The sequence below is a fragment of the Grus americana genome, chromosome Z (genome assembly GCF_028858705.1).
Source record: "Grus americana isolate bGruAme1 chromosome Z, bGruAme1.mat, whole genome shotgun sequence".
NCBI classification, from domain to species: Eukaryota; Metazoa; Chordata; class Aves; order Gruiformes; family Gruidae; genus Grus; species Grus americana.
Genome location: NC_072891.1, coordinates 18,292,246 through 18,317,117, shown reverse-complemented (window position 1 = coordinate 18,317,117; position 24,872 = coordinate 18,292,246). Strand labels below are relative to the sequence as shown.

The 24,872-nt window shown below is 40.3% G+C and overlaps 1 protein-coding gene across 3 annotated transcripts in view; it reads right to left on the bottom strand.

Annotated features, from left to right (window-relative positions):
* Positions 1-2,091: 2,091 nt before the first annotated feature.
* Positions 2,092-24,872, bottom strand: part of PARP8 (poly(ADP-ribose) polymerase family member 8) — a 125,700-nt gene continuing 102,919 nt past the window's right edge. For 2 of the 3 annotated variants that reach the window (XM_054810526.1, XM_054810528.1), the window contains 10 exons: positions 19,574-19,639; positions 18,115-18,182; positions 17,718-17,766; positions 16,790-16,902; positions 16,557-16,629; positions 14,512-14,581; positions 12,861-12,937; positions 11,853-11,922; positions 8,643-8,727; positions 2,092-8,024 (listed from right to left, as the gene is read on the bottom strand). In XM_054810526.1, coding sequence (XP_054666501.1) covers positions 7,922-8,024; positions 8,643-8,727; positions 11,853-11,922; positions 12,861-12,937; positions 14,512-14,581; positions 16,557-16,629; positions 16,790-16,902; positions 17,718-17,766; positions 18,115-18,182; positions 19,574-19,639 — 774 coding nt within the window. In that variant the 3' untranslated portion in view covers positions 2,092-7,921. The remainder of the gene's footprint in view (positions 8,025-8,642; positions 8,728-11,852; positions 11,923-12,860; positions 12,938-14,511; positions 14,582-16,556; positions 16,630-16,789; positions 16,903-17,717; positions 17,767-18,114; positions 18,183-19,573; positions 19,640-24,872) is intronic. The other variant, XM_054810527.1, reaches the window with a different exon arrangement.

Genomic DNA, 24,872 nt, shown 5'->3' with positions numbered 1-24,872 from the left:
CAGACATGATCTCTGGAGACTTGTGCTGCTCTTGCTTCTGTAGCAGTCACTGTTCCTGCTGCTAGTGTTATTCCCACCGCTTCAGCATTTTGCAAAATGCCAGTTTTGTGGAACTGGCTGAAATCCAATAGCTGACGCTTTGCATAGGGGCTTGCTACATTCAGTGCAGCTACTAAAAGGGTCTTATGCCCCATTCAGAGGCTTCCATTTCCGTGTGTTGAATTACACTTCTGTCCCTCGAATGTGAATGGAAAATGTTTGCCACATTTAAGAAAATCATCCTGAGGGAGCTATTATGTGTGTTAATAAAAAATGCCAATTTAAAATCGATGGGGTTTTTTTTGTTTTGGTTATTTTTTTTTTATGTGCTGTTCCTCTTTTTCACCTGTTTTGACACTAGGCTTTTGCAAGGCACTGAGCCCCAAAGTAAGCCTTTGTTATATGCCTTAAGATTTTTTCTCTATGGTAACTAAAGAGCTTGCTTTGTGCTGAGAGCTGGGGCATAGCAAAGTTGTGGCCCTCAGCTACTATTGGCTTCATTCATTTAGCGCAGCTCTATTTAAGCGGTCTCCCAATACTTCAGGTGGACAAATCCCTCTTGGAGGGGGCCCAGGCTATGTGACCTGTGCAAAATTATTTGCTGCAAGCCGCACTGCACAGTAATTCAGAAAAGAGTTGGTCAACTGTGCAAACACAGTTTAATGAATACAGCATGTACTTTTTCCAGTGGCCATACTTAGAAATATTTTCTGCTCTTCCTCTGGCCAAAAAGGCCATGTGTGCATTTGAAAGCAGCTCTGGTCCATTGCAGTGATTTTGTATTGCTGTCAATTAATGTTTGGATTATTAATATCTTAGGTCCCACACCGAGCTGTTCAACAGGTGAATAAAATATGCCATAAACTTTCTCAATGAAAAAACTGACTATTGATGCATATTGAGAGAGCTTGCGATGCAGCAACTTGGAAATGTGAGAAGCAGTTAAGCCAAAACTGTTACAAATCCTGTTGCTCCTGCTGTGGGTAAAGGTTTTAGTGAAGTCTGAGACTTCACCACTGATTCAGTTCTTGTTTTGTAAGTTTGGAAGTCACTGTTTCTTCCAACTTTGAGGTCCCCAAAATATGGAATATCTCTTCCATTATAGAATTCAAACTCCGGCCTGTACACTCCAGTCGAAGGCAAATTATGAGTCATTTAGGGTAGAAATGATGTAGTTTTTCCTCTTTCCCATAGTTATATTTGTGTAAAATACTTAAAAGCATTCAAAAGAATAGTACCACCTTGACTTTTCCAATCCAAAATCTGCAATAACAGAATAATAAATTTAACAAAGCAAAAGCTAAAACTTTCAAAAGATACAAGTTAATATCCAGCCCTATAATTAAAATGAGCTCATAGGCAGCGAAAAAAATAGTATACTCACTGAATTAATAACCAGTCCCACAAATGTCTGCATATTTTATGAGCTGCAGATGTGCATTTATACTTTAAACATACCCACATTAAAGTACGACATGGTTTGTCATATATTTGCTGTGTTTTCATGACAAAAACATCTCTACAGAAAAACAGAGGACTACTTCTTTAAAAGCAATTATAAAGTGCATCTTGAGACATCCTTACGCATTTTACATGATACTGTACATGCAAAATACTGCTTTAATTCCAGTATCTCCATTTTGGACCAGTTGTGTAACCCATTCAGATGAACACAGTATGGGAAGCTGTTTTTACTGTTCATCCAAGTGTTTTTAAAAAGAGCACTGCAGAAAAATTTTACTGCAATATGTGTAAAAGCATGGCATAACCTTTAGATGTCGTTGAGATTAGCAAAAGTCAAGAAACTGCTTCAGACACAGCTTAATTCTTGGATGACTGTTTCAACTTCGAACAGAGTTCTCAAAATAGTGCCCAAATGCACAGTGCTTGTTGAACAAATTCTGATTTATTGAAAGTAAACATTTACATTGGCTACAATGTTATAACTGTTACAAAGCTGGATAAAAGAGGCTTAAATAGCAATAGAAAGCAAGTGCAGTAAAAAGTGAATAGAGAAAATATTTGGCCTTAGTGATCTTCTGGCAGTATTTACATTATGTACATTTTGTTAAATATTTGTAGTAACTCTAAGGCACCATAGGCTAAATAGCAGGCTGCAGTACTATTTTGTGCACAGAATTTAATAAATTTATTTGAAGGAAAAAAGGCTGTAGAGTTAAAGGAAACACAGGCATACTTTATGTTTACATAAAGGAGTGGCTGCTTCTTAAAATTCAAAGAAAGATACAATACATAGTGGGTAAATTAAAAAATTATTTTTAGAACATTAAATTATATTTAATGTCTGTGCGTAAGGACTATTTTTACTGCCTTGCTGGTAAATGTTTAATGTAATCTATTCTTCAACAGGCTTTTCACACACTAGATATGTTAATCTAAAAACTACTTGAATTCTTTTCTCTTTTTTTTTTCCTTATAAACATCTTATACCTAGTATGTATACAAAATCCCAATGCAAAGTGTAATGGGTAGTAATTTACATCGTAGCCATTCTGCAGCAGACTGAAACTTAGCAGGAGCACACAATCAAAATACTACAAAACAGCAGCTCAAGGTGTTTTATTCCCCATGCTCTTCTCAGTGGCTGTTGCTCCAGCCAGGGAGCAGGGGTATGAAACTGCCACCCCAGGAAAGACAGAGGTGGTCAGCACTTTCAAACCTGATGCTTCCAAAACCAAATCTGGAAATTCAAACTACTGGCGGCATCCTTGTACGCCACTCTGAGTAAATCTTCCCATTTTTATTTATCCCCTTCTGAAGTGCAAGTGTCCCTCCACTCCTGAGCACTTGAAGGAATAAATTTGATTATTATCACAGTCCTGGCTGGCTAGACTCAAGATTCTTCCCGAGCAACTTTCCATGCTACGTGTATCTTAACTGCTCTCCAAACAAGAGACCTTCCTCAGTTCAGTCAACAGGCTCGTCTTTCACCTTGAGGTAGCGTTTGTAATGAAGAAATTGCGCAGGACACCAGATTAACACCTCAGTTTTGCAAATAAAGTGCCACAGGACCCTACACGCCCGAAGAGACAAGTGGACATGTGGCCAGTGCCAGCTGGGCTGCCGCAGCGCTGCCGGCACAACGCCTGCAGTGCTCCCAGCACAATGCCCACGGCACTACCGGCACAATGCCCACGGTGCTGCCGGCACAACGCCCACGGCATTACCGGCACAATGCCCACAGCGCTCCTGGCACAATGCCCACGGCATTACCGGCATAATGCCCACAGCGCTACCGGCACAATGCCCACAGTGTTGCCGGCACAACGCCCACGGCGCTGCCAGCACAATGCCCACAGTGCTCCTGGCACAATGCCCGCAGCACCAGCAGACGGCAGAGTGGCTGTGCGTGGCAAGACTAGGCCCTGTCTGCTGGGGCCGTCCCAGCCCTTTCTGCCCCTCACCCTTGCCACCATGGCTGCCGTCCCACCATCAAGCAGCCAAGGAGAAGCTGAGTCCTGCCCCCTCCCGCCCAGGCCTACAGGCCAGGCGGTGCCTGGGCATCTGCACGCTGACCCCATCGCAAGGGGCCTTCGCCTCAGCAGCTTCTAAAAAACTTACCATGAGAGCGAGGAGTGACTAGTACAGAAATCGTCTGTTTTTGTTTAAGGGCCTGACCTGCAGCACCTCTGATGGGTGCTCAGAATAGTGCAGGATCAGGCCCCAAACCTATCTGTTGTGAAAATGCTAAGATTACAGAGTGCTTTCGCTCCTGTAGTGTTACCTCCCTGTCAGTGATGGCTCGTAATCTCTGTATCTGACTTACATTTTCTAGAGCCAAGAAGAAATACATCTAAATGAATATAATGCTTAAATAACTAGATACTGGTTTTATGTTTAAGGTTTGTGGGTTTTTAGTGTTTCTTTTTAAATCATGAATCTCCTCTTTCGTTTGTCCCTTTTTGGGTTTTTACGCACTTTGTACTCATCCGTGTTGGAAGTATGCTAATTGCTTCCACAGTAGTAAGTGGTTTATAAGCAAAGTATAATTGATCTAAGCACAAAGTCTTCATTTGGAGTGATCTTATATTTGTATTAACAAGAGCATAATCTTAGCATTATTCATCAGATGCATTTTTAGTACCAACAGCTATAATATTAAAATTACACAGCATCAGTAGCAGTTTTTCAAGAGCTTTAGAGGAAAAATATTAGCATAAACAATTCCGGTGTCGACTAGTTCCTGTAAAATATTAAGCAGAATATTACATAAACTGGCCATTTTATGATGAGTAATATGGAGCTGAAGACTCAGGTTATCAAAACAGTGTAGCACTGCTGAAGAAAACAGAGCTATGCTGATTCATATCATAGAAGATAACTCAAATTGCTTAACCCCTTGAATGCTAAATATCCACCTGAATCTCAAGAAAGGTTTAAAACCATCTTTTTGGATTCCTTTCTCAATGTTTAAAATATCCAGAAGTATAAACATCACAATTCATAGTAAGAGTGCAACGTTAAGGTATTAACATAATTTTTCTGTCAAACCTTCCCCATTCGAGGGCTTGTAATTTGTTGTCAAATGTAGGAAGAAATTAGAAAGTTCTTTCCCAAGAATCCCCTTGGTTGCTCTGTGCTGGACATGGTCACAGCTAGCTAGCTATGGCTTCATGGAGATTTCTGCTAAGACAGACAGTAAAGCCTGGGGCTATTTTCTTTGATTAAAAGCTATCTGTGAAAAGCCTACATCTTTACAGCGGGAGTTATAAAAATTGCTCTATCACCAATACATGTGCATGATAACAGAGGAAAGGAAATGCAAGGGCTTTGGGGATAACATAGGGCCCTTGCTCAGATGACCCTGGCTTTTTATTTTTCATCCCCTGGAATCCATGTGAATGTATGTATTTGGAAGAATTTGGCAATATGCAACTTCCACCCTTGAATAAAACCACAAAGGAAAAATCCTTTAAAGAAAATATCATCCTCGGACTTTTTTATTCCAGTTGTTGGTGATAAAGTCTTTGTTTCAGCTTTGAAGTTTGCTATAGAAAGGCTATTTATTTTTGAGTAACATATCCCCAAAGAACCTCCCTCTTTCCCCTCACCTTTTAAAAAAGATAACTAATACTGAATACTCATGTTCACCTGCAGATAATATAACACCTTAGAAGAGTTTCTCGTTAATATATTGGCTAAAGAAAAAAGCGATCGAGTTACTGTGTAGCATGTGAATTTTGGTTTAATTCAATTGATGTTTGTGTGTGACACTGGGCTTGTGTCCTTGCACTGTCCCTTACAGCGTGACACCTTCCCAGGTGGCCCAGCTGCCCAGGGCATGTTGTTGTCCCATACTTCTGTGAGCTGTTTCCCCACACTCCAGCTTTCTTCTCCCAGTACCTTGTCTTGCCATGCACCGTGTGGGACCTCAGCTGCTTAATGCTGCCTGTTAGTAGTTTGGTGACTTTTTTTTTTTCTTTCCTAACAGCAAACCCTTCGTCCATTCAGAACTACCTTTCTCCCTGAAAGGTTTCGCCCTCTCCCACTGCTGGTGCTTGTCACATTCTGCCTTTTGCTCTTGGCCACCCTCCCTCCTCGTGTGTAAGCCAGTTGCCTCAGTACTCCCTCAAGCAGGCACCTTACAACAGCAAGGCCTCCATATACGTCAGAGCCCTGCTTTCCTCCATGCTGTCCCTTCCTCCTGCTCATCCATTTAAAACAAACCTCTGACCAGTCTTAAAATTTGGCAGAGATGTATTTTTCCTTCCCTTTCCAGTGGCTGTACTTACGATGGCACCATGCATGGCCAGTATCATGACCCCACCATGAAAACCAAGGCTGACTTGCTGCCATAGCTACATTCTAGGTTTCTTCTTTCAGGGGATTCACTTGTGACCCTGCTACAGCTTGAGAGGACAGGGAAGATGACTGCTTACTTGGCTTCTCCAGTTCACTGATGATCATCCTTCTTTTCTCCTAGTTTTTTGAGGAGTCCTCCCAGAGTGGTGGACTATCAGCCTAGCAAGTCAACATAGGATATCTTTGTGGACTCACTTCCTAGTTTCTTTTTGTTATGCAAAACATAGTGATTCAGATACATGTGGCAGGACAAATTATAGAGAGATGGTCATGCCATGGTTTCTGCTCCACTTCTGAATTATGTTGATTTTGTGCAGTTACACAGTCTAAGGCAGACTTTACGTAGATAAACAAATTTCAGGAATCCTCTTTGTTTCTAGAAGTTAACCTGTGTCCCAACACAAAAGATAACAATTAGAGTAGTGATTCTCAAGTTAGGGGTCCACCAGATGGGGGGTGAAAGTCAACAGAAATTCAATATCAAAATGGGGATTTACAAACAGGATTGGCTTTACAAGTCTGGATGTGAACCCAGAAAAACTGGAGTCCCCAGCAAATAAATCTGGAATACTAAAATACACCTCCAAATTATGTGCTCCTAGGCCCAATAACAGTATTTTAATTGTAGGGCACTTCAACTGCAGGAAGTAATACGGGAGTGTAACTTGAACTAGAATGAATCACCCATTACAGCATATCTAATGCAGTTCTGCTTAAAAGAAATAAACACACCTGTGCTCTGTTGTGCTGTTATTTGGCCCTTCAGTATCTTTATTGTGAAAATAACATAATAGAGAATTCAGTCTATTTTTGCTTTCTGAGGTGGTTCTTAATAGTTGCACAGATGGGTGAGTTGAACTGCTCTCCATATTCAAGAGTATGATTGATACTTCAGGATAGCTACTGTGAGGGCCGCCAAGGGCCACTCATCAGGGCACAGGATATGCTTTATGCCTTGCAGACTGAGCTTCTCCCTTCCTATGTTACCATCATGCTCACTTGGAAAAAATAGTTGTTAAATTGAAGGACAGAGAGATTTGAATTAGTTTGTTTTCCCTTAGGAAAAAATAGGAATAAATTAATAAAAATATTTCACCAAGAGAAAATGAGTAGAATTTTGCATTTGTTTGTATTTTCTGATGTACCAACAATCAACTCAATCATGTAAAAGCCTTAATTCAGCACATACTTTTAAATATGTAGCTAAATTTACCCACAGAGCAGTTTCATTGACGTTAAGATGAAAACATTAAAGAATCTTGTTGATCTAAAGAAACTGTAAAATCTTGTATATAAAAACCAAACTTGTAAAAAGGAAGTTAACAGCTTCAGGATTTCCAGATGTTTGCTAGGCTTGTATAATTAAAAAATACGACTGAGCTGCTTAATGGATAGGACAGTGTTTCCAGAGAAGATAAAGAAAACTAAACATACATCATCACATTCAATACTTTTTGCTTTGTTTCACTCATTAAATAAAAAATGTATTATTGTTTTAACCTTTCACTCTAAATCCTAGCTGCATCTGTGTAAAATAAAATGAATCAAAGATAGCTGCAGGTAACCAATCTCTTTAATTTGACATGTTCCAGACAACCTTTTATTGTGTTTAAATACGAGAATATTTTACTTATTGCAAAGTATCCTGCATAATACAGGTGCTCCGCTATAAAATCTTCTCTCTTGCTTATAATTCAGTCATTCTAAATTTAAAATACCAGTATACAGTACTAAAACCTCCAATTGAAGTTTAATATAAAAATATCAGCACAAAACTCCTTTTTAAAGTCTGTTTATTGTGAGCAACCCAAATGCCTGTTTAATTACTATTAGTTGTAGTAGATTAATAGACTTTTCACCCCTACAGTTGCTAATTCATACCATCTCAGGTATTTGATGAGATAAGAAATACTAAGTAAGAAAACCGTAAGTATTCAAAGGGTTAATTTGCTTAGAATAATAATAATAAATTATTTTTTTGCATCTTCTTCAGTTCAAAATCCAGCTTTGAGACTGAGGAAGGCTTCCAAATCACATCAATTAAATAAGAGTGGTCCTTTTAACCAGTAGCAGTTTGATTGCCAATGACTCGAAGAATCTCTTTATGAATGCTTGGTTCCTGTGTATTTATACTTGTATCACCCACTTGACCATCTTCATAACTAAAAAAAAAAGTACAGAAAATAAAATCAAATTAGTGTTTTATTAATCTACCTAAAAATATCCAAACCTGTTTCATTCAATAATTGAGTCTTTATTCCATATGTTAACACGTTTCTGTTAAACTCCTCTGCTGCATTTCACCATTATATGCAGATCCTCTAGAGAGTGAAGGGTGGTAAAGCTGCCATTGTCACTGAAACCCTGAGGCTGAATAAGCCACTAGGTCCCAAAGGGGACGAGTCATAGGTGAGAGGGGAAATGCTCACATCACGAAGCCTTTAATGAATCCCTCAGCTTTAATACATACAGCCAAATAGAAATTATATTTTATTATACATGGATAAACTTACTGTAACATGAGGTAATGCTCTAGAGTGGGAAAAATCAGTAACTGTCCATTCATTTATTCTAAAACAATCTACTAAACCTTTGTCACAAGCTTATGCATTCATTTCCTAACAAATGTAAGTACAGAGCAAGATAAAAAATGAAGTGATACTGAAAAGAATTAGAAAGAAATGTCTTTATCTAGTTCAAATACAACTATTGGAGGGGACATGGGGAAAAAGATCTAGGACGAACAGAAGTTGAACGTTTAAAAGAAGCTATGTACTCACACAAAGAAAAATCTTGTACACACATGATCCGTATTGGGAACTACCCATATTTCTCCGTGTTTGTGCAGATCGGATGAGGTTATCACTATCGGGGAAAGAATAAATTTCATAGTGATGAAAGCATATCTGGAAAATATTGCTTTAAAAGGTTTGGTTTTTTATACATTTTAAACAGCCTTCTGGGAATATTTAGTTTTCCATTGCATGTCGGTGGTGTGGCGCAGACTCCGAGTCAGCTGCTAGTAGAAACAGGGAGATGAGCTTGATTCTTGTTTCCAAAATATGTTATATTTTCCAGAAAACACAGATGCTTGATGGGAGCCAGTTGTTAATTGAAGTGAAAAATGAAAAAGTATATTTATTTAAAAATGATTTTAAATGGCCATAGTGCTGTTAAGGAGGATCTGAGTCAACTAATTAGCCTTTGGAACAGATATTTGTGTTTGATGGTGGCTGAGCCAAAAATAAGATGTTAAAGACAAAGCCTGACACTGAGATATGACAAATTTGGGATTTGCAATACTACCAAATATTTTTAAAAATTAAGCAATTATGCCTCAAGGAGGTTATGATTATGACTCAAGGGGATTATGAAGCTTGCCAAAACTTGCTCAATGTTTAGAAAACACCAATATACTTGATGATAGGTTGTTTACCAGCAGAATGAGAACAATACAGAAAAGAAACCTTTTTATTGCTAGGTAGAAGCTATACCATCAATTTGTATTTGAAAAGATATCTAAAAATGCATTTAAACAGCATTGTCCTTCTGGACAAGTTGTCCAACTGCGGGACGAGCGGGTTCACAGTGTGTGGGGCAAAGAACTGGCTGAAGGGCAGAGCTCAAAGGTTTGTAGTGAATGGGGCTACATCTGGCTGGAAACCGGTGACCAGTGGTCAGGGCTCAATTCTAGTGCCAGTTCTGTTCAATATATTTATCAGTGATCTGGATGCAGGAGTTGAATGCACCATTAGCAAGTTTGGGACATGCTGTTGACTGTCTTGAGGGACAAGAGGCCTTGCAGAGGGATCTAGATAGATTGGAGCATTGGGCAATGATTAATGGGATGAAATTCAGTAAGTTGAAATGCTGGATTCTGCACCTAGGATGGAGTAATGCCAGGCACAAGCATAAATTGGGAGAGGAGTGGCTGGAAAGCAGCCCTGCAAAAAGGGATCTGGGGCTGCTGGTTGACAGCAGCTCAGTAGGAGCCAGCAGTGTGCCCTGGCAGCCAAGAGGGCAAACCCCATCCTGGGGGGCATCAAACATGGATTAACCAGCCGGCCAAAAGAGGTGATTATCCTGCTGTATTCAGCATTGGTGTGGCCCCACCTTGAGTACTGTGTGCAGTGCTGGGCCCCACCATTTAAGAAGGACGTGAAGGTCCTTGAACGTGTCCAGAGGAGGGCAACAAAGCTGGTGAGAGGGCTGGAAGGCACATCCTGTGAGGAGTGGCTGAGGACTCTGGGTTTGTCTAGTTTGGAGACAAGGAGGCTGAGGGGCGACCGCATGGCTCTCCGCAGCTCCCTGAGGAGGGGAAGTGGAGCGGGAGGTGCTGGGCTCTTCTCCCTGGGATCCAGTGATAGGGCGCGTGGGAGTGGTTCAAAGCTGAGCCAGGGGAGGCTCAGATGGGAGATCAGGAAGCATTTTTTCACTGAGAGGGTGGTCAAACACTGGTGGAACAGGCTTTGCAGGGAGGTGGTCAACACCCTGAGCCTGTTAGTGTTTAAGAGGCATTTGGACAATGCCCTTAATAACATGCTTTAACCTTTGGTCAGCCCTGAAGTGGTCTGGCAGTTGGACTAGGTGATTGTGTAGGCCCCTTCCAACTGAAAAGGCCTGTTTTATTCTATTCTATTCTATTCTATTCTATTCTATTCTATTCTATTCTATTCTATTCTATTCTATTCTATTCTATTCTATTCTATTCTATTCTACTCTACCCTACTCTACCCTACTCTACTCTACTCTACTCTACTCCATTCTATTTTAACACTACCATGAATAAATCCATATTCAATTTTTATACCATTTCTTCCATGAATTGTAATTTTTAACAAACATTTATCTCTTGTAATTAATTTTATTTAAAATGTATATTAACTATCTCCCCTAAACACTTTTCACAAAAAAATGAAGATGAGCGATGTAAAATATGTTTTACCAAATTTCAAAATTCACCCTTATAAAATTGATAATCCATTAATAAGTGTGAGGATAGAATGATATGGATGACAAAGTCCTTGTGAAAGATGTAATTTTTATTGAGAAACTTCATGCATTAAAGGCCAAGTTAGGAAACCCTAGATTCATTTCATATCTTCTTCTGAAAGTTTTAGAACTAAAATTATGTATTTTTCTGTCCAGATCACATTGCATTTTCATGTTGATTGACATCTCCTTAATCATGCTAAATATTTCATTTGAACATTCTCAAAAATATATATATTAAAAAGGAGCATATATAGCTTAAAGTTTCCATTTTGAAATTACTTCTTTTCTACCATCTGTCATAATTTTTACTTTTAAAAATAAGCAAATGCTCCAAATGACAGACAAACTGAGTTTAATATAATTTCTTTTTGTTTGGCCAATAAGACTAATTACCAATTACTGGTACAATTCTTATTCAAATTTCATAATTGTCTTCTAAACCTATGGAGGTTTCATTAATTACTAAATGACTAGCCAAGTCTTTCAAGAAATGACTGTGCTCCTGTGAACTTTATTTTAACTTCACAAAATTTCTGAAGCTGTCAGAGAACAAACTGGTTACCAGATGAACAGCATATTTGCCTTAACAGTGAAAAATTATTTGGCAATTTAATAGAAAAGCTGTTTTTGCTGACTTTTAGGTGTTTAATGCCTTTGTCAAGAGCTTGCAGGAAGTCAGTATTTCAAATAAAGGCCATGACTTGGGTTATGTTGATGACGTAGGAATATGATCACATTTGAAAGACAGACCAGATGATCAGTCGCTATGTGCAGATGATTGTTTCAGGAAAATTCAGCATGTGTTACAAGTTTTGTTTGAAGAAGGAAACGTTCTGAAGTGAAATGTAAAGGTCAGCTATTCATCAAGTACTCATATGCCTACCAGTAGTCTCCTACTTAAAACCAACCAATACTGGAACTAAAGGTCTCGCTGATTTGCATCCAGTAACACAGTGTCCGTGACCAAAACAGTTTTTCAAGGGCTTTCAGCTTACCTTCACATAAGGCTATGCATTTTAAGTTACGGCTTTGCAAAAATTGTGACTGTTGTCCTTTCTTCTGTGACTGAGGTGTAAAAACATGAGAAAACTTAATTAGTGCAGTAAGACAAACTGAGTGAAAAAGTAACAAAAGTGAGAGCTGCTATTTTCAGTGTTTTATTAATGAACAAAAATAGAGGCAGTCTTTCTAAAACATTTCTGTTGTATTTCTAAATGTAATAGAATATCTAAAAACATTATTATTTGTTTGGATTACTGTAGTAGGGATTTGAACTCCTTTATCTAGAAAGAAAAGTTCGTAATTATTAGAGAATGACTAATATTATTAGAAATATTAGAGTGTTACTGATAAACAAATTGATCACAGAAAAAAAAGGGTGAATTTGATCACCGATTCTTTGGCCACTACCCTAATATTTTACTGGCCTTCCCATTTCTGAGGGCTTCTGCTGTTACATACCAATCTCTCTCCAAAGCCAGATTATTCTGTAGTTTCTATGTGTTAACTATGGAAATAGATGTAAGATTTATTTCTCAAAATTTAGCCCTACGCATAAATGCTATGAAGTTGCTTTAGATAAAGTAGAATTCTAATGACTTAATATGTAAAAACCATGAAAAAGAAAAACTGGCTTGCTATAAATGAAATGGTACTCTTTTTGAGCAATAACCACTCTCAATTCTTTTTGCATCATTCTTCTGCAAGTCTAGAACTCAGAAAGCAAGGGCTTGCTAAGGGTCATAATGCAATCTGTATTTCATTTTCATTCTTTTCCTAAATTCTTCTGCTTGGAAAAGGAAGGCAGAAGACCTGCAGTATACTCTGTCAATTGTTACTAAAAGCAATTGGGCTGTATTTGATGTTTGCAGTCTCTAAGTTGTTGATTTTGTTCAATAAAATAAAAATGTTAGCTTTCACAAAGGCAGTATTACCTCCTTTTCTGCTATCAAGTTCCCGAGCATAAAACCATAAATCTTCCAGAGATGGTTGATGTACTGTACCTGTGATGTATTACTGCCCTTACTGCCTGAAGCTGGTTCATCTTTAGCTGACACCTTCTGCTGCTTCTTGTTCATCCCTAGGAATATTGAAATCATGTCAGATACCCTGGCATATAAATACCACAATAACCAAAGTTAAGTATGGAGTATGAAACAGGTAGCACAGTGGGAATCACAGTCCTTTGCATGCCAACCAAAAAGCTAGTTAACTTTGTCATAGAATATCTCAGTTTAATCCTGCAAATTACCAGTACATCTGCATGTATTGCAAAGACCTTAGGAAAGTCTAGTTAACATTAAGTAGGTGCAAAAGCAGATACACATGAGGTTAAATTTAAATGCCAGTGAATTCAGCTCAGGAATGCCCTTAGATGGTTGCTTAACAGACTTGCATGTCAGCGTGTCTTGAGTTTAACTGACCCTTCTCAGGCTGAAGTAACACAGTCTGATTTATTGTGGGTGGGATAGTAAAATCACGAGAGAAAGAACTTTAGATATTAATCTTTAACACTTTATTTAGACTAACTAAAAGTCTAACTAATTTTTAGGAGTAGTTCATTTATTTAAAGCTTTAAAGTCTACATTGGTTTAATTAATTTATCTACACCTTAGGTATTAAGTTATTTGCCAGCCACATTGGACCCAATTTCCATCTCAGAAATTTAAACACCTACATTTGTCCCTTAGATCTCTTTTATATTCTTCATGCTGGTTTATATGAAACTCCTGTAATGAAACAGGCTTCCTTGCCTTTCCAGTATCCCATATTTCTTGGCAACCTGCAAACACGGACTGAATTACGGGGAAGTTTAATACTTTGAAGGAACAGGTAGTGTAGGAGATTACTGATACTGAAATTCAGTAAGTAGTAAAAAATGCTGAGGTCTTAAAATGAATTGTGACATTACCTAAGAATACTGAAAATCAGAAAGCATAACTAAAAGTCTCAGAATTATCTTGATGCACACAAACACACGTTCAACTATACTAGCACTTTCATACATGAGAAAATGGTAAATACAACATACCTAAAGGAAAAAGTCACTATATTTTAAAAATCTCTTTTAAAGTTTCTTAATATATACATTGGTGTATCTTGTTTCTATTATGCTTCTATTTATGATTTAATTCTTATATGGAAAACTCTGCATGATTCACTTTTGGATTTACTAGTGGGACAAATTATGTTGCCTCCCCTTCTCATGATAAAATAAACACACTGTCCTGTACTTTCTATGTAATCCTGACATGGTGATACTTGTGAATACTCTTAAATATACACAGTTGAACATGTCTTTTGATGAGTATTTTTGTCAGATCAGGTCGTAAAAGCCCATACATCCATAGATAATGTTTGATGGACTTAGGCAGATACTGACAGAAAATCAGAAACATAAAGTTAGATTTCCACCACATCAAGACCTGCTCCATTAAACACAGCATCCAGTATTAGCTACTATTACTTCAAGCACAGTTTCAAGATCTCAGCACTTTGGAAAATGAGGAATTTAGATTTTTTCTTTTTTGAATAAATTAACTCTTGGTTGACAAGGATAAAATTTACTACAGTAAACAGTGAAGCTGGCAAGAAAAGCAGTAGACTGATATCCCCCTCTATTTCTCCAACTTTAGAGTGATTTATAAATATCACCTGAGTAACCAAATGATATGCTTGACAATGGACTAAGGTAGATTCCACTTCCAAACATTGCACCATGGAGCTGAAAAAGAACGGAGTGATTGTTTAACATTAATTTGGTTATCTGAACAAAATAATAATGATAGGCACAGGTCTTAATGTAGACAAGCATCTGCCCCACTGCACTAATTTATGGTCTGTTAATAAATGATGTTTAAAGAAGTCTTTAAAAAAATCATGCTGCAGATACAGAACTAAAATACTGCATATTCTGGAAACCATGTCCAAATGCCCAAACATAATTTTACATCAGATTTATATATAAAAATGGCATTTTCTGTTTTTAAATCTAACATTACCATGGAGGATGCCTACAGAGGGTGCTTCTGTACATGGTCAAATACACCTCAGTCTTAACAAGGCTGAGCAAGCTCAGCATGTGTCTCACATGAAAACCTTGGCAGGAAGCACTGCCTAAGCCAGCCTCTGCGAATCAACAGCAGCAACAGCTGCTTTTGTTTTCTTTAAGGTAAGAAATTAAGAGGTGGTGATGACACTGGTCATACGCTATAGAAAAATTTAGTCAGCAGTTCAGCCTGACTACTGGAGGAATGGGTTCAATCAAGCTTTTGCCTAAGCCAGTTCAGACGTGCATATCCCATCACTGCAGGATTGCGCTATAGCCACAAAGCTACCAGCTGTCTGACAAGAATAGAGGAAAGGGAAGACTCTTCTTCACCAACATTACTGTTCCATGTCATGAAGCTTGGGCTAAGCAACAAAAGCAAGCACTTTTTATTAGCCCTGCAGTTATTTTCTTGTCTGGAAAGGGGGAAGTATGGTTTCCACTTCTCCACCAGGGACTGACTGCTTTAATGTGTCTTTAAAGAAAATACACCCAGTAGTTGTTGGAGCACAAATAAGAACCCAGAGTATCTCCTATCTAGGTAGAGGTTATGACCACTGGGCTTCAGAATCATTCTCGCTCTTATTTCTTTCCTCTGACCCAATGATATTTACATTGTCTCTGCAATGTGTCAGAGCTCTCATAGGAATGTGCAAACATGCTTTCACTCCTCCAGATCCTACAATGCTGTACTGGATCCTTGGTGAGTAGATATTTTTCCTTACTGGTTGGTACTGGGGTAAATAGGATGAACTGGGCTCAGGATATGCCTTAGGTATGTGAGAGATCTCAGAGTGATGACTTGTATAAAATAGGGCTTTACTGCTTGCTCCTATTGCCAGTATCTCAACCCTCAACCAAAAAATAAGCATAAACAAAGGGGTTTAATTTGGTGAATTTTGGTGTGTAAATCCAGCTTTCTTGGGGGAGTATCTTCCAAAGATACTAATATAACCACTGAAACTACTAAGAGGAACAGCAGAAAATTCCATTTCCTTTTTTTCAGTGTCTTCTGTACCCTGATCTTTAGTCAGTACCCTGGGATCCTCCTCCGAGGTATCATGGACTCAGTTCTGGGGAAGAGCTGTCAAAACCATGATGCTAAAATACTCTGAGTTACAGCTCCCCAGTCCCTCTGGTACTGCCTGCTTTGCTCTGCAGTAGTGGTCTCCTGATGATTCAGTCTGAGAAAACAAACTGAAATTTGGAATAGCTCCCCCCTGGCCAGTACACTCATATTTCCATTCCCAAGGGAACCAGAGGAGAAGAGAAGATGCTGTAAACCCAGTTCCTGCAAATCTAGAATGCTCTGGGATCCTGTAATGTGGAGATAGTTTATGTAGCTTGACATTTTAATCCCAAAACTGCTTTTAAGCAGTACCGAGCTAAGCCTCCTGGAGGTGCTGCTCTGCAATGTAAAATTGAAACACTGATTCCAATAATGGGATTTTATAGCCATTTTAGCAGACCCATTATTTCATTTTAATTGCATCAGAAAATTACCTTTTCGAGGAAACAAGAAGGAATTTGAAATCATCCCTTTTTTCCACCTATATGACTACCAGAACCACATCCCCTGAAAACTTGCCTAAGCTAGTATGTAATCAAGCATGCACCAGGTTAGCTAAAGTCTATTTAGTCTACTATTTACCTGCAGCCTCGTATTGGAAGCAACAACCAAGCCGTTCCTCAGGATGGAATGCCAATTTTCAATGTGTGAACCACTGAAAAAATGAAAGAGTTAAAATCTACAGTGTAAACTGGAAAATGAAATCAGTAATCCTTTAAAGCAATAAATTCACAGCTGTAAACCTCAAATGGCAAGAACAAAAAAACAGCACAGCATTTTGATAACCTTTGATTAATATGAATATAAGTACTTACTGAAATGCAAAGGTACTTCCGTAGAGATTTTTAGCAGCTCGGAAATTGGATTCTTTGGCTGGTGGACTGCTGAGAAGTAGGAACTGGTGGGGAGTGTGCATAAACTTTAGTTGCTGTAAAATATAACAGTGCGCAAGTGAAAAGAAGCTGGTTAACACAAAAGCATTGTATTTTCATAATGGTAGTTCTTAAGATACCATGCTGTTTTGAACAATATATGACTGCATCTGAATAACTACATGAACTAAGTTAAAATTGCTCTCATTATCATAGTTTTTACCTGAAATCAAAGACAAAAAATGTCTTCCAGTTTATGAAACACATGGAAGTTTCTGAAACAGATTTCAGCCTAATATGGCTCTAGTAAAGTAATTAAATTGAACAATTTCATCATGGTATTCTGATCAGAGCTGGCTTTGAATTAAGGTTCAGATTTGAACGGTTGCCGATGCCCTTAATCAGAGATCAGAGGCACACATACTCAGAAATTAATCTCAGCACCATCCCTCTAAAATTCAAGTGCTATACTCCTTTTAAGGTGTAGTCATATGTGGAACTCCTGGTACATTGTGTTTGTGTGCACTGCTTTCTGTACAATTCTGTATCTAATACTCTATACAGTAACAAAAAAAATAGTGACGTTATTCTCACCCAATCTCAGATGACTACAAGGTAGACATTTGTATTTGAGCTACTCACCTCAAATAGGCTTTTTCTGAGCATTATTCCTTTGAGCTATTTTAGATATTCACAACCTGATTCTATGAGTCATGACCTGAAACTGCCTATTTTTCTACCTTGTCTATTAACGGAGTCCATGTGATTAGTTTGAATGTAGACACCTACATTTGGCTAGGAGACTCCCACCTAAAATGGTAATACAAACAATGAGAAATGAGAAAATAATAAGGAATCCACAGACACTTACCCTATTCACTGGTAGCTTCACAATATGTGATCTATTACTAGATATAACCCTAAAATAAGAAATAGTTAGATGTATTAGACACAGTAACCAAACAGAACCTTTCTTCTTAAAAAGTGTTATGAATGGCCACCACAAAGCACCCAGCTGTAGGCCTTTGAACATATCAGATGGAAGTAGACCAAATCTTGTCTGGAAAATGAGATCAGAGGCTGTACAAATAAGCTGGAGTCTTTCCAGTGTTTTCAGAGGGCCCAGATGAGGTCCAGAAACACCTGCAGTTGCAAATGTCAACCCTGACGTTAATTCTTAGGGTAAGCTTTACCAAATTACACTGGTGAAGTGATTATTCATTAATCTTGGTATTTTAATAATTATCTCATATGAGTCAATTTTATACCATTGTAGAAGAGGATGTGCAAGTGGGTCTTGTTTATCCATCTGCTTCTTTATTTCCAAGTAAGGTGCCTAGAAAAGAATAATTACATTCTTTATTTCTAGTTGAAATTGTAAGGTTAAATTTTATATGTTACATTGCCCATGATTTCATCTATTAAAACGAATACATGGGACTCATTATTAGGCTTAAATCACAGTTTTACTGACATTTAGCATTGTACAGTTATAAATGTGTTTTGACAACAACAAGAATTAATATAGCAATTATTTTCCCTGGAGTAAAATAATAAGCATATAATTAGCATCAAAATGAGTATATTATAGCAAACATTGGTGATCTGAGGGAGAACAGCAGAAGACATCATTTTATGTTTGGTGCTTGCATTACGAAGTTGGACTGGAACTTCACAAAATTAAATCTCTCAAAATAACCCAAGATAATCCACTCCATTTTTTTAACCATTTGATGTTATAAACTGGTAAAATACTGTATCATCTTATAATCCTTTAGAAAATCTTTCTTGATTTCAGTCACAGTGCCATGCATCCCTTTAAAACTCCTCAGTTCAACAATTATTTTAACATTAAAAAACCCACAAAATGGTGGTTATTTTTCTTTTTAAAAGAAATTATACTAGGTATATATTTTTTAAATTTTTACAAGATGTTACATTACGTAACAAAACTGTGAATTATAATTTTCAATTTATTTTCTCCTCTCTATACACCTCATTTTTCATTCCAGAATCCCAAAGTACTTTACGAACAGGTACAGCGTAAGATTTATAAACTGTTGTGAGGTTACATTTATATAGCATTTGGAAAAGCAAGGTACATTGGAGAGATTTCAATAACCAGTTGCAATCAAGCTGGGCTGTTTGGGAAAGGAAGCATAACAATAAACATAATTAAAAAAATCACATAATAATATAAAATAAACTAACACAATAAACATAATAAACAAAAATAACATATGGCTATCAGATTCTGTCCCACTGTGAATACTGAGAAATCATACGGTATTAATCCCAAGAGATTCAACCTTGCAAGTCCCCAACCATACTTAGCTGATCAAGTGTTTTGCTATAATAGAAATAAAGCTATCATTCAGAACACTGTCACAAAATCAATTTCTTTTGCTTTGGAAATAAGAGACCCAGTTTGGCTTTGATATTTCCAGAAATACAGCAGCTGGTGGTTATCTCGTTACAATGTCCCATTCTGCTGTCATTATCTCTTATTTAAACTTCAAAAGATCTGAATTCTACTTCATCACTTTTATTTGACTGCCAATATGGAAACCCTAGATTTGTTATTTTTAACACACATTTTAATATTATTACAGCTCTACAGGAAAGAGATGATATAATTGACTTCCCCACCCATCATAGCCAAGCAATATAAACAGCTTCCTAGTTGTAGAAATAGCGATTAAATTAGGTGAAGATTTTTAAACTCACCTGTGTCATCTCTCTAATAGAAGTGATACTGTCCAATGCTTTCATGACTCGGTCATAATTCTTCTTCTGATGTAGCATAAAATAAGCAAATAAATTAAAAGAATATTAGTCTTTGGGTCTACAAAAACCTGACTTCATTGAGTGTGTGTAAAACCAAAGCTAGGATGCATGTTCAGCAAACCAATCCTTTCAAAGATTTCTAACCAATAGCTTCCTTCCACTTCACACATAGACTGTCTCATTCATAGCCCAGGAAAATTCCCTGAAAAAATTTTATCATGGTGGTTTTTCTTTGAATTTCACTGGAATCGTCGACACACTAAAAAAAATTAGCTCAATTTTTTAAACAAATATTTGTAACAAAACACAGGTTCTGACAGTTATTTGGACATCATGCTATTAAGTTAAACAGAATCATAGAATCATAGAATCGTTTTGTTTGGAAAAAACCTTTAAGATCATCAAATCCTACCATCAATCTAGCACTGCCAAGTGCAACCACTAAACCATGTCCTTAAGTGCCACATCTACACATCTTTTAAATACCTCCAGGGATGGTGACTCCACCACTTCCCTGGGCAGCCTGTTCCAATGCTTTGACAACCCTTTCGGTGAAGAATTTTTTCCTGATATCCAATCTAAACCTCTGCTGGCGCAACCTGAAGCCATTTCCTCTTGTCCTGTCACTCGTTACTTGGGAGAAGAGACCAATGCCCACCTGGCTACGACCTCCTTTCAGGTAGCTGTAGAGAGTGATAAGGTCTCCCCTCAGCCTCCCTTTCTCCAGGCTAAACAACCCCAGTTCCCTCAGCTGCTCCTCATACGACTTGTGCTCTAGACCCTTCACCAGCTTCGTTGCCCTTCTCTGGAAATGCTCCAGCACCTCAATGTCTTTCTTGTAGTGAGGGGCCCAAAACTGAACACAGGACTTGAGATGCAGCCGCACTAGCACTGAGTACAGGGGGACCATCACCTCCCTGGTCCTGCTGGCCACACTAGTTCTGACACAAACCAGGATGCTGTTGGCCTTCTTGGCCATCTGGGCACACTGCTGGCTCATCTTCAGCCGACTATTGACTAACAACCCCAGGTCCTTTTCCACCAGGCAGCTTTCCAGCCACTCTTCCCCAAGCCTGCAGCGTTGCATGGGCAACACTCCTGCACAATTTGGTGACGTCTGCAAACTTACTGAGGGTACACTCAATTCGCTCGTCCAGATCATTGATAGAGGTATTAAAGGGAACTGGCCCCAATACTGAGCCCTGAGGAACACCACTTGTAACTAGCTGCCAACTGGATTTAACTGCATTCACCACAATTCTTTGGGCCTGGCCGGTTTTTTACCCAGCAAAGCGTACGCCTGTCCAAGCCATGAGCAGCCAGTTTCTCCAGATGAATGCTGTGCGAAATGTTGTCAAAGGCTTTCCTAAAGTCTAGGTAGACAACATCCACAGCCTTTCCCTCACCCACTAAGCAGGTCAACTTGTCATAGAAGGAGATCAGGTTAGTCAAGCAGTACCTGCCCTTCATAAACCCGTGCTGACTGGGCCTGATCCTCTGGTTATCCTGTACACGCCATGTGATGGCCCTCAAGATGATCTGCTCCATAACCTTCCCTGGCACTGAGGTCCATCTGACACGCCTGTAGTTCCCTGGATCCTCCTTCTGGCCCTTCTTGTAGGTGGATGTCACATTTGCTAACCTCTGGGATGTTGCCAGTTAGCCAGGACTGCTGATCAGTGAAGGAAAGTGGCTTGGTGAGCACTTCTGCCAGCTCCCTCAGTACCCTGGGGTGGATCCAATCCAGCCCCATCGACTTGTGTGTATCTCAGTGGTGTAGCGGGTCACTAACCATTTCTGTCTGGATTATGGGGGCTTCATTCTGCTCCCCATCCCTGTCTTCCAGCTCAGGGGGCTGAGTACCCAGAGAACAACTGGTCTTACTGCTAAAGATTGAGGTAAAGAAGGCATTAAGTACCTCAGCCTTTTCCTTATCCTTTGTCACTACGTTTCCCCCCACATCCAACAAAGGCTGGAGATTCTCCTTAGTCCTCCTTTTGTTGTTAATGTATTTATAAGAACATTTTTTATTGTCTTTAACTGCAGTAGCCAGCTTAAGTTCTAGCTGGGCTTTGGCCCTTCTCATTTTCTCTTTGCATAGCCTAATGACATGGTTGTGGTCCTCCTGAGTTGCCTGCCCCTTCTTCCAAAGGTCATAAACCCTCCTTTTTTTTCCTGAGTTCCAGCCAAAGCTCTCTGTTCAGCCGGGCCAGTCTTCTTCCCTGCTGACTTGGCTTTTGGCACATGGGGACGGCCTGCTCCTGTGTCTTCACGATTTCCTTCTTGAAGAATGCTCAGCCTTCCTGGACTGCTTTGCCCTTCAGGACTGCCTCCCAAGGGACTCGGTCAACGAGGCCCCTAAACAGGCCAAAGTCTGCCCTCTACAAGTCCAAGGTGGCAGTTGCTGACCTCCCTCCTTACTTCTCCAAGACTCGAAAACTCTATCATTTCGTGATTGCTGTGCCCAAGACAGCCTCCAACTACCGCATCACCCACAAGTCCCTCTCTGTTCACAAACAACAGGTCCAGCGGGATGCCTTGCCTTGCTGGCTCCCTCACCAGCTGTGTGAGGAAGTTCTCTCCCACACACTCTAGGAACCTCCTGGACTATTTCCTCTCTGCTGTATTGTGTTTCCAGCAGACGTCTGACAAATTGAAATCCCTCACAAGAACCAGGACTAGCGACTGTGAGACTTCTTCCAGCTGCTTATAGAATACCTGGTCTGCCTCTTCATCCTGGTTGGATGGTCTATAATGGACTCCCACAGTGACAGCTGCCTTATTGGCCTTCCCCTTGACTCTTACCCATAGACACTCAACCTTATCATCCCCATCATTAAGCTCTAAACAATCAAAACACTCCTTAGCATACAGGGCCACCCCACTGCCTCTCCTTCCTTGCCTATCCCTTCTGAAGAGTTTGTAGCCACCCATTGCAGCACTCCACTTGTGTAAGTCATCCCACCATGTTTCTGTGATGGCAACTATATCATAGTTTTCCCCATGCTGCGTGCATTGGTGTAGATACACTTCAGCTGGGCTACTGATTGCGTCACCTTTTTGAGGGGAGAAGTCCTAATTCCTACCTGACCTTCCATGGTTTCTAACCCATCAATTACCCTCGTGTCTTTGCTGTTGCATGGCTCTCCATCTCCTACCTTCACTGAGATGGCAGACTGAAGGACCTCACTATAACAGCATCCCATAAACATTGGTGTGCCGCCCCCAGGCTTATCTCTAGTAAGCCTGCTTTTATCCCTTTCCCTCTTCAACTCTAGTTTAAAGCTCTTTCAATAAGCCCTGCTAACTCCTGTGCAAAGATCCTTTTCCCACTTTGAGACAGGTATACCCCGTCTGTTGCCAGCAGGCCTGGTGTCACGTAGATGGACCCGTGGTCAAAAAACACAAAATCCTGCTGGTAACACCAGGCTCGGAGCCAGTTATTGACCTGCTGGCTCTTCCGGCTTCTCCCCTCATAATTCCATGCAACTGGAGGGATAGAGGAGAATATTACTTGTGCTCCTGATCCCTTAACCAGTTGTGCCAGGGCCCTAAAGCCTCTCTTGATTGCCCTCAGACTTCTTGTTGCAACTTATCACTGCCTATCTGCAAAATCAGCAATGGATAATAATCTGAGAGCTCTACCAAGGCAGAAAGCTTTCTCTTCACATCTGTAACTTTAGCCTCAGGGAGGCAGAAGACTTCCCTAAGAAGTGGGTCTGGTGGACATACTGGGGCTTCTGTTCCCTTCACAAGGGAGTCTCCTATGACAATGACCCATCTTTTTTTCTTGATGGAAGAAATTTTGATGCAGGGCGTAGGCCAACTTAACCAAGTTAGATGAACCATCTTCCTCCTTGTTGTTCGGTTCCACCTGCAGAGCCTCGTACCTGTTATGCAATGGCAGCTGGGAAGGTGGGGCAGTCACAGGGCGGATGTGCCTGCTGCACCAGGCAGAAACTTGTCTCCATTGCTACTAACCCTTAAATCGCTGTGTTCAGCCAGGGAGAGAGAGGATAGGGAATCCTCCATGTCACGTGTCCAGCCTGCCTGTGGGGCCTGTCCCAGGGAAGGTAGGGTGCAGTTCCAGTAGTCTGTGTCTCTCTCACACTCCCTGATACTCCTCAACCTGCTCACCTCCTCCTTGAACTCTGTCACTGAACAGAAGAGTTCCTCTACCTGGCCACACCTACCACAGGTGTGCTCACTACAGCTGGCCGGTAATGGTGTAAGAGCAGGGCACACCCTGCAGCCTGACACCTGGGTGGCAGCATCTTCTCAGTGGAGCTCTGTCTGGGGACCTGCATCAGTCATGGTGGGTGCAGAGCTTAGAGAAGCCACGGCTTTCAGTCAGGTGGATACTACTGTGCCCTGGTAGAGCTGACAGAGCTTCAGCACCCTCCCTGCACAAACTGCCTCACCCTTTCTGATGCACCACACCCTGTTTGCCTGCCCTGTTCAAGGCACTTCTGGTTGTTGGCGCTCCCTAAATGCTTTTTTGTACACGGGGAGGGGGGACTTGGCCACCCTTACTACTGGTCCCACCCAGGTCTTGTCAGCTGCTGTTGTGAGAGCTGCGGGCTCCCAGCAGCTCTCTCGTCTCCCTTGGAGGATCTCCCGGTTCGGGATACCCTGCTGCGCACCGCGCTAGAGCGGATGGTACCAGCACGGGAGCTGCTTCCCTTGGCAACTGAAATAGCAAAGTGACCGAAAGTTAAATAAAATGCTAAATAAATAGGTGTGTGTTTGCTTTGCTAACAGCTCTACAAAACATTAGAGGTCCTTCAGTTGTCCCGCTGCCTCACCCTGATACTCTCCTACCTTCTGCTTGGGAACCGCTACCAGACAGCTCCACCTTTTCTGCATGGAGGAGCTTAACAGTCCATGCTTCACCAGCTCCCCATGTCATGTCACCTTCAGGAGCTTCACTGTTCTCATCTTTGGGTCTTACGAACTTCTGTCCATGAGCTTTCACCTCGCCCATCCTAGCAGGAAGCTGGGAGGAGGAGGTGTGGGCCCTGCCAGCCCAGGGGCTGTCTCCATTCCTCTTCTGGTGTGACCCTCTCTCATATTCCCTCATCTGCTTCAAACTCCCCTTACCCAGCCACCAGACTAGCTGTCTCCTCATCAGCCTTCTTCCAAGCACCTCCTGGCAAGCCCTTCCCACATGCTACAGAACATGCTTGCCCCTTCCTAGGGAAGAACTACTGCTAACTGGCCTTTGCTCAGAAAAAGTGAA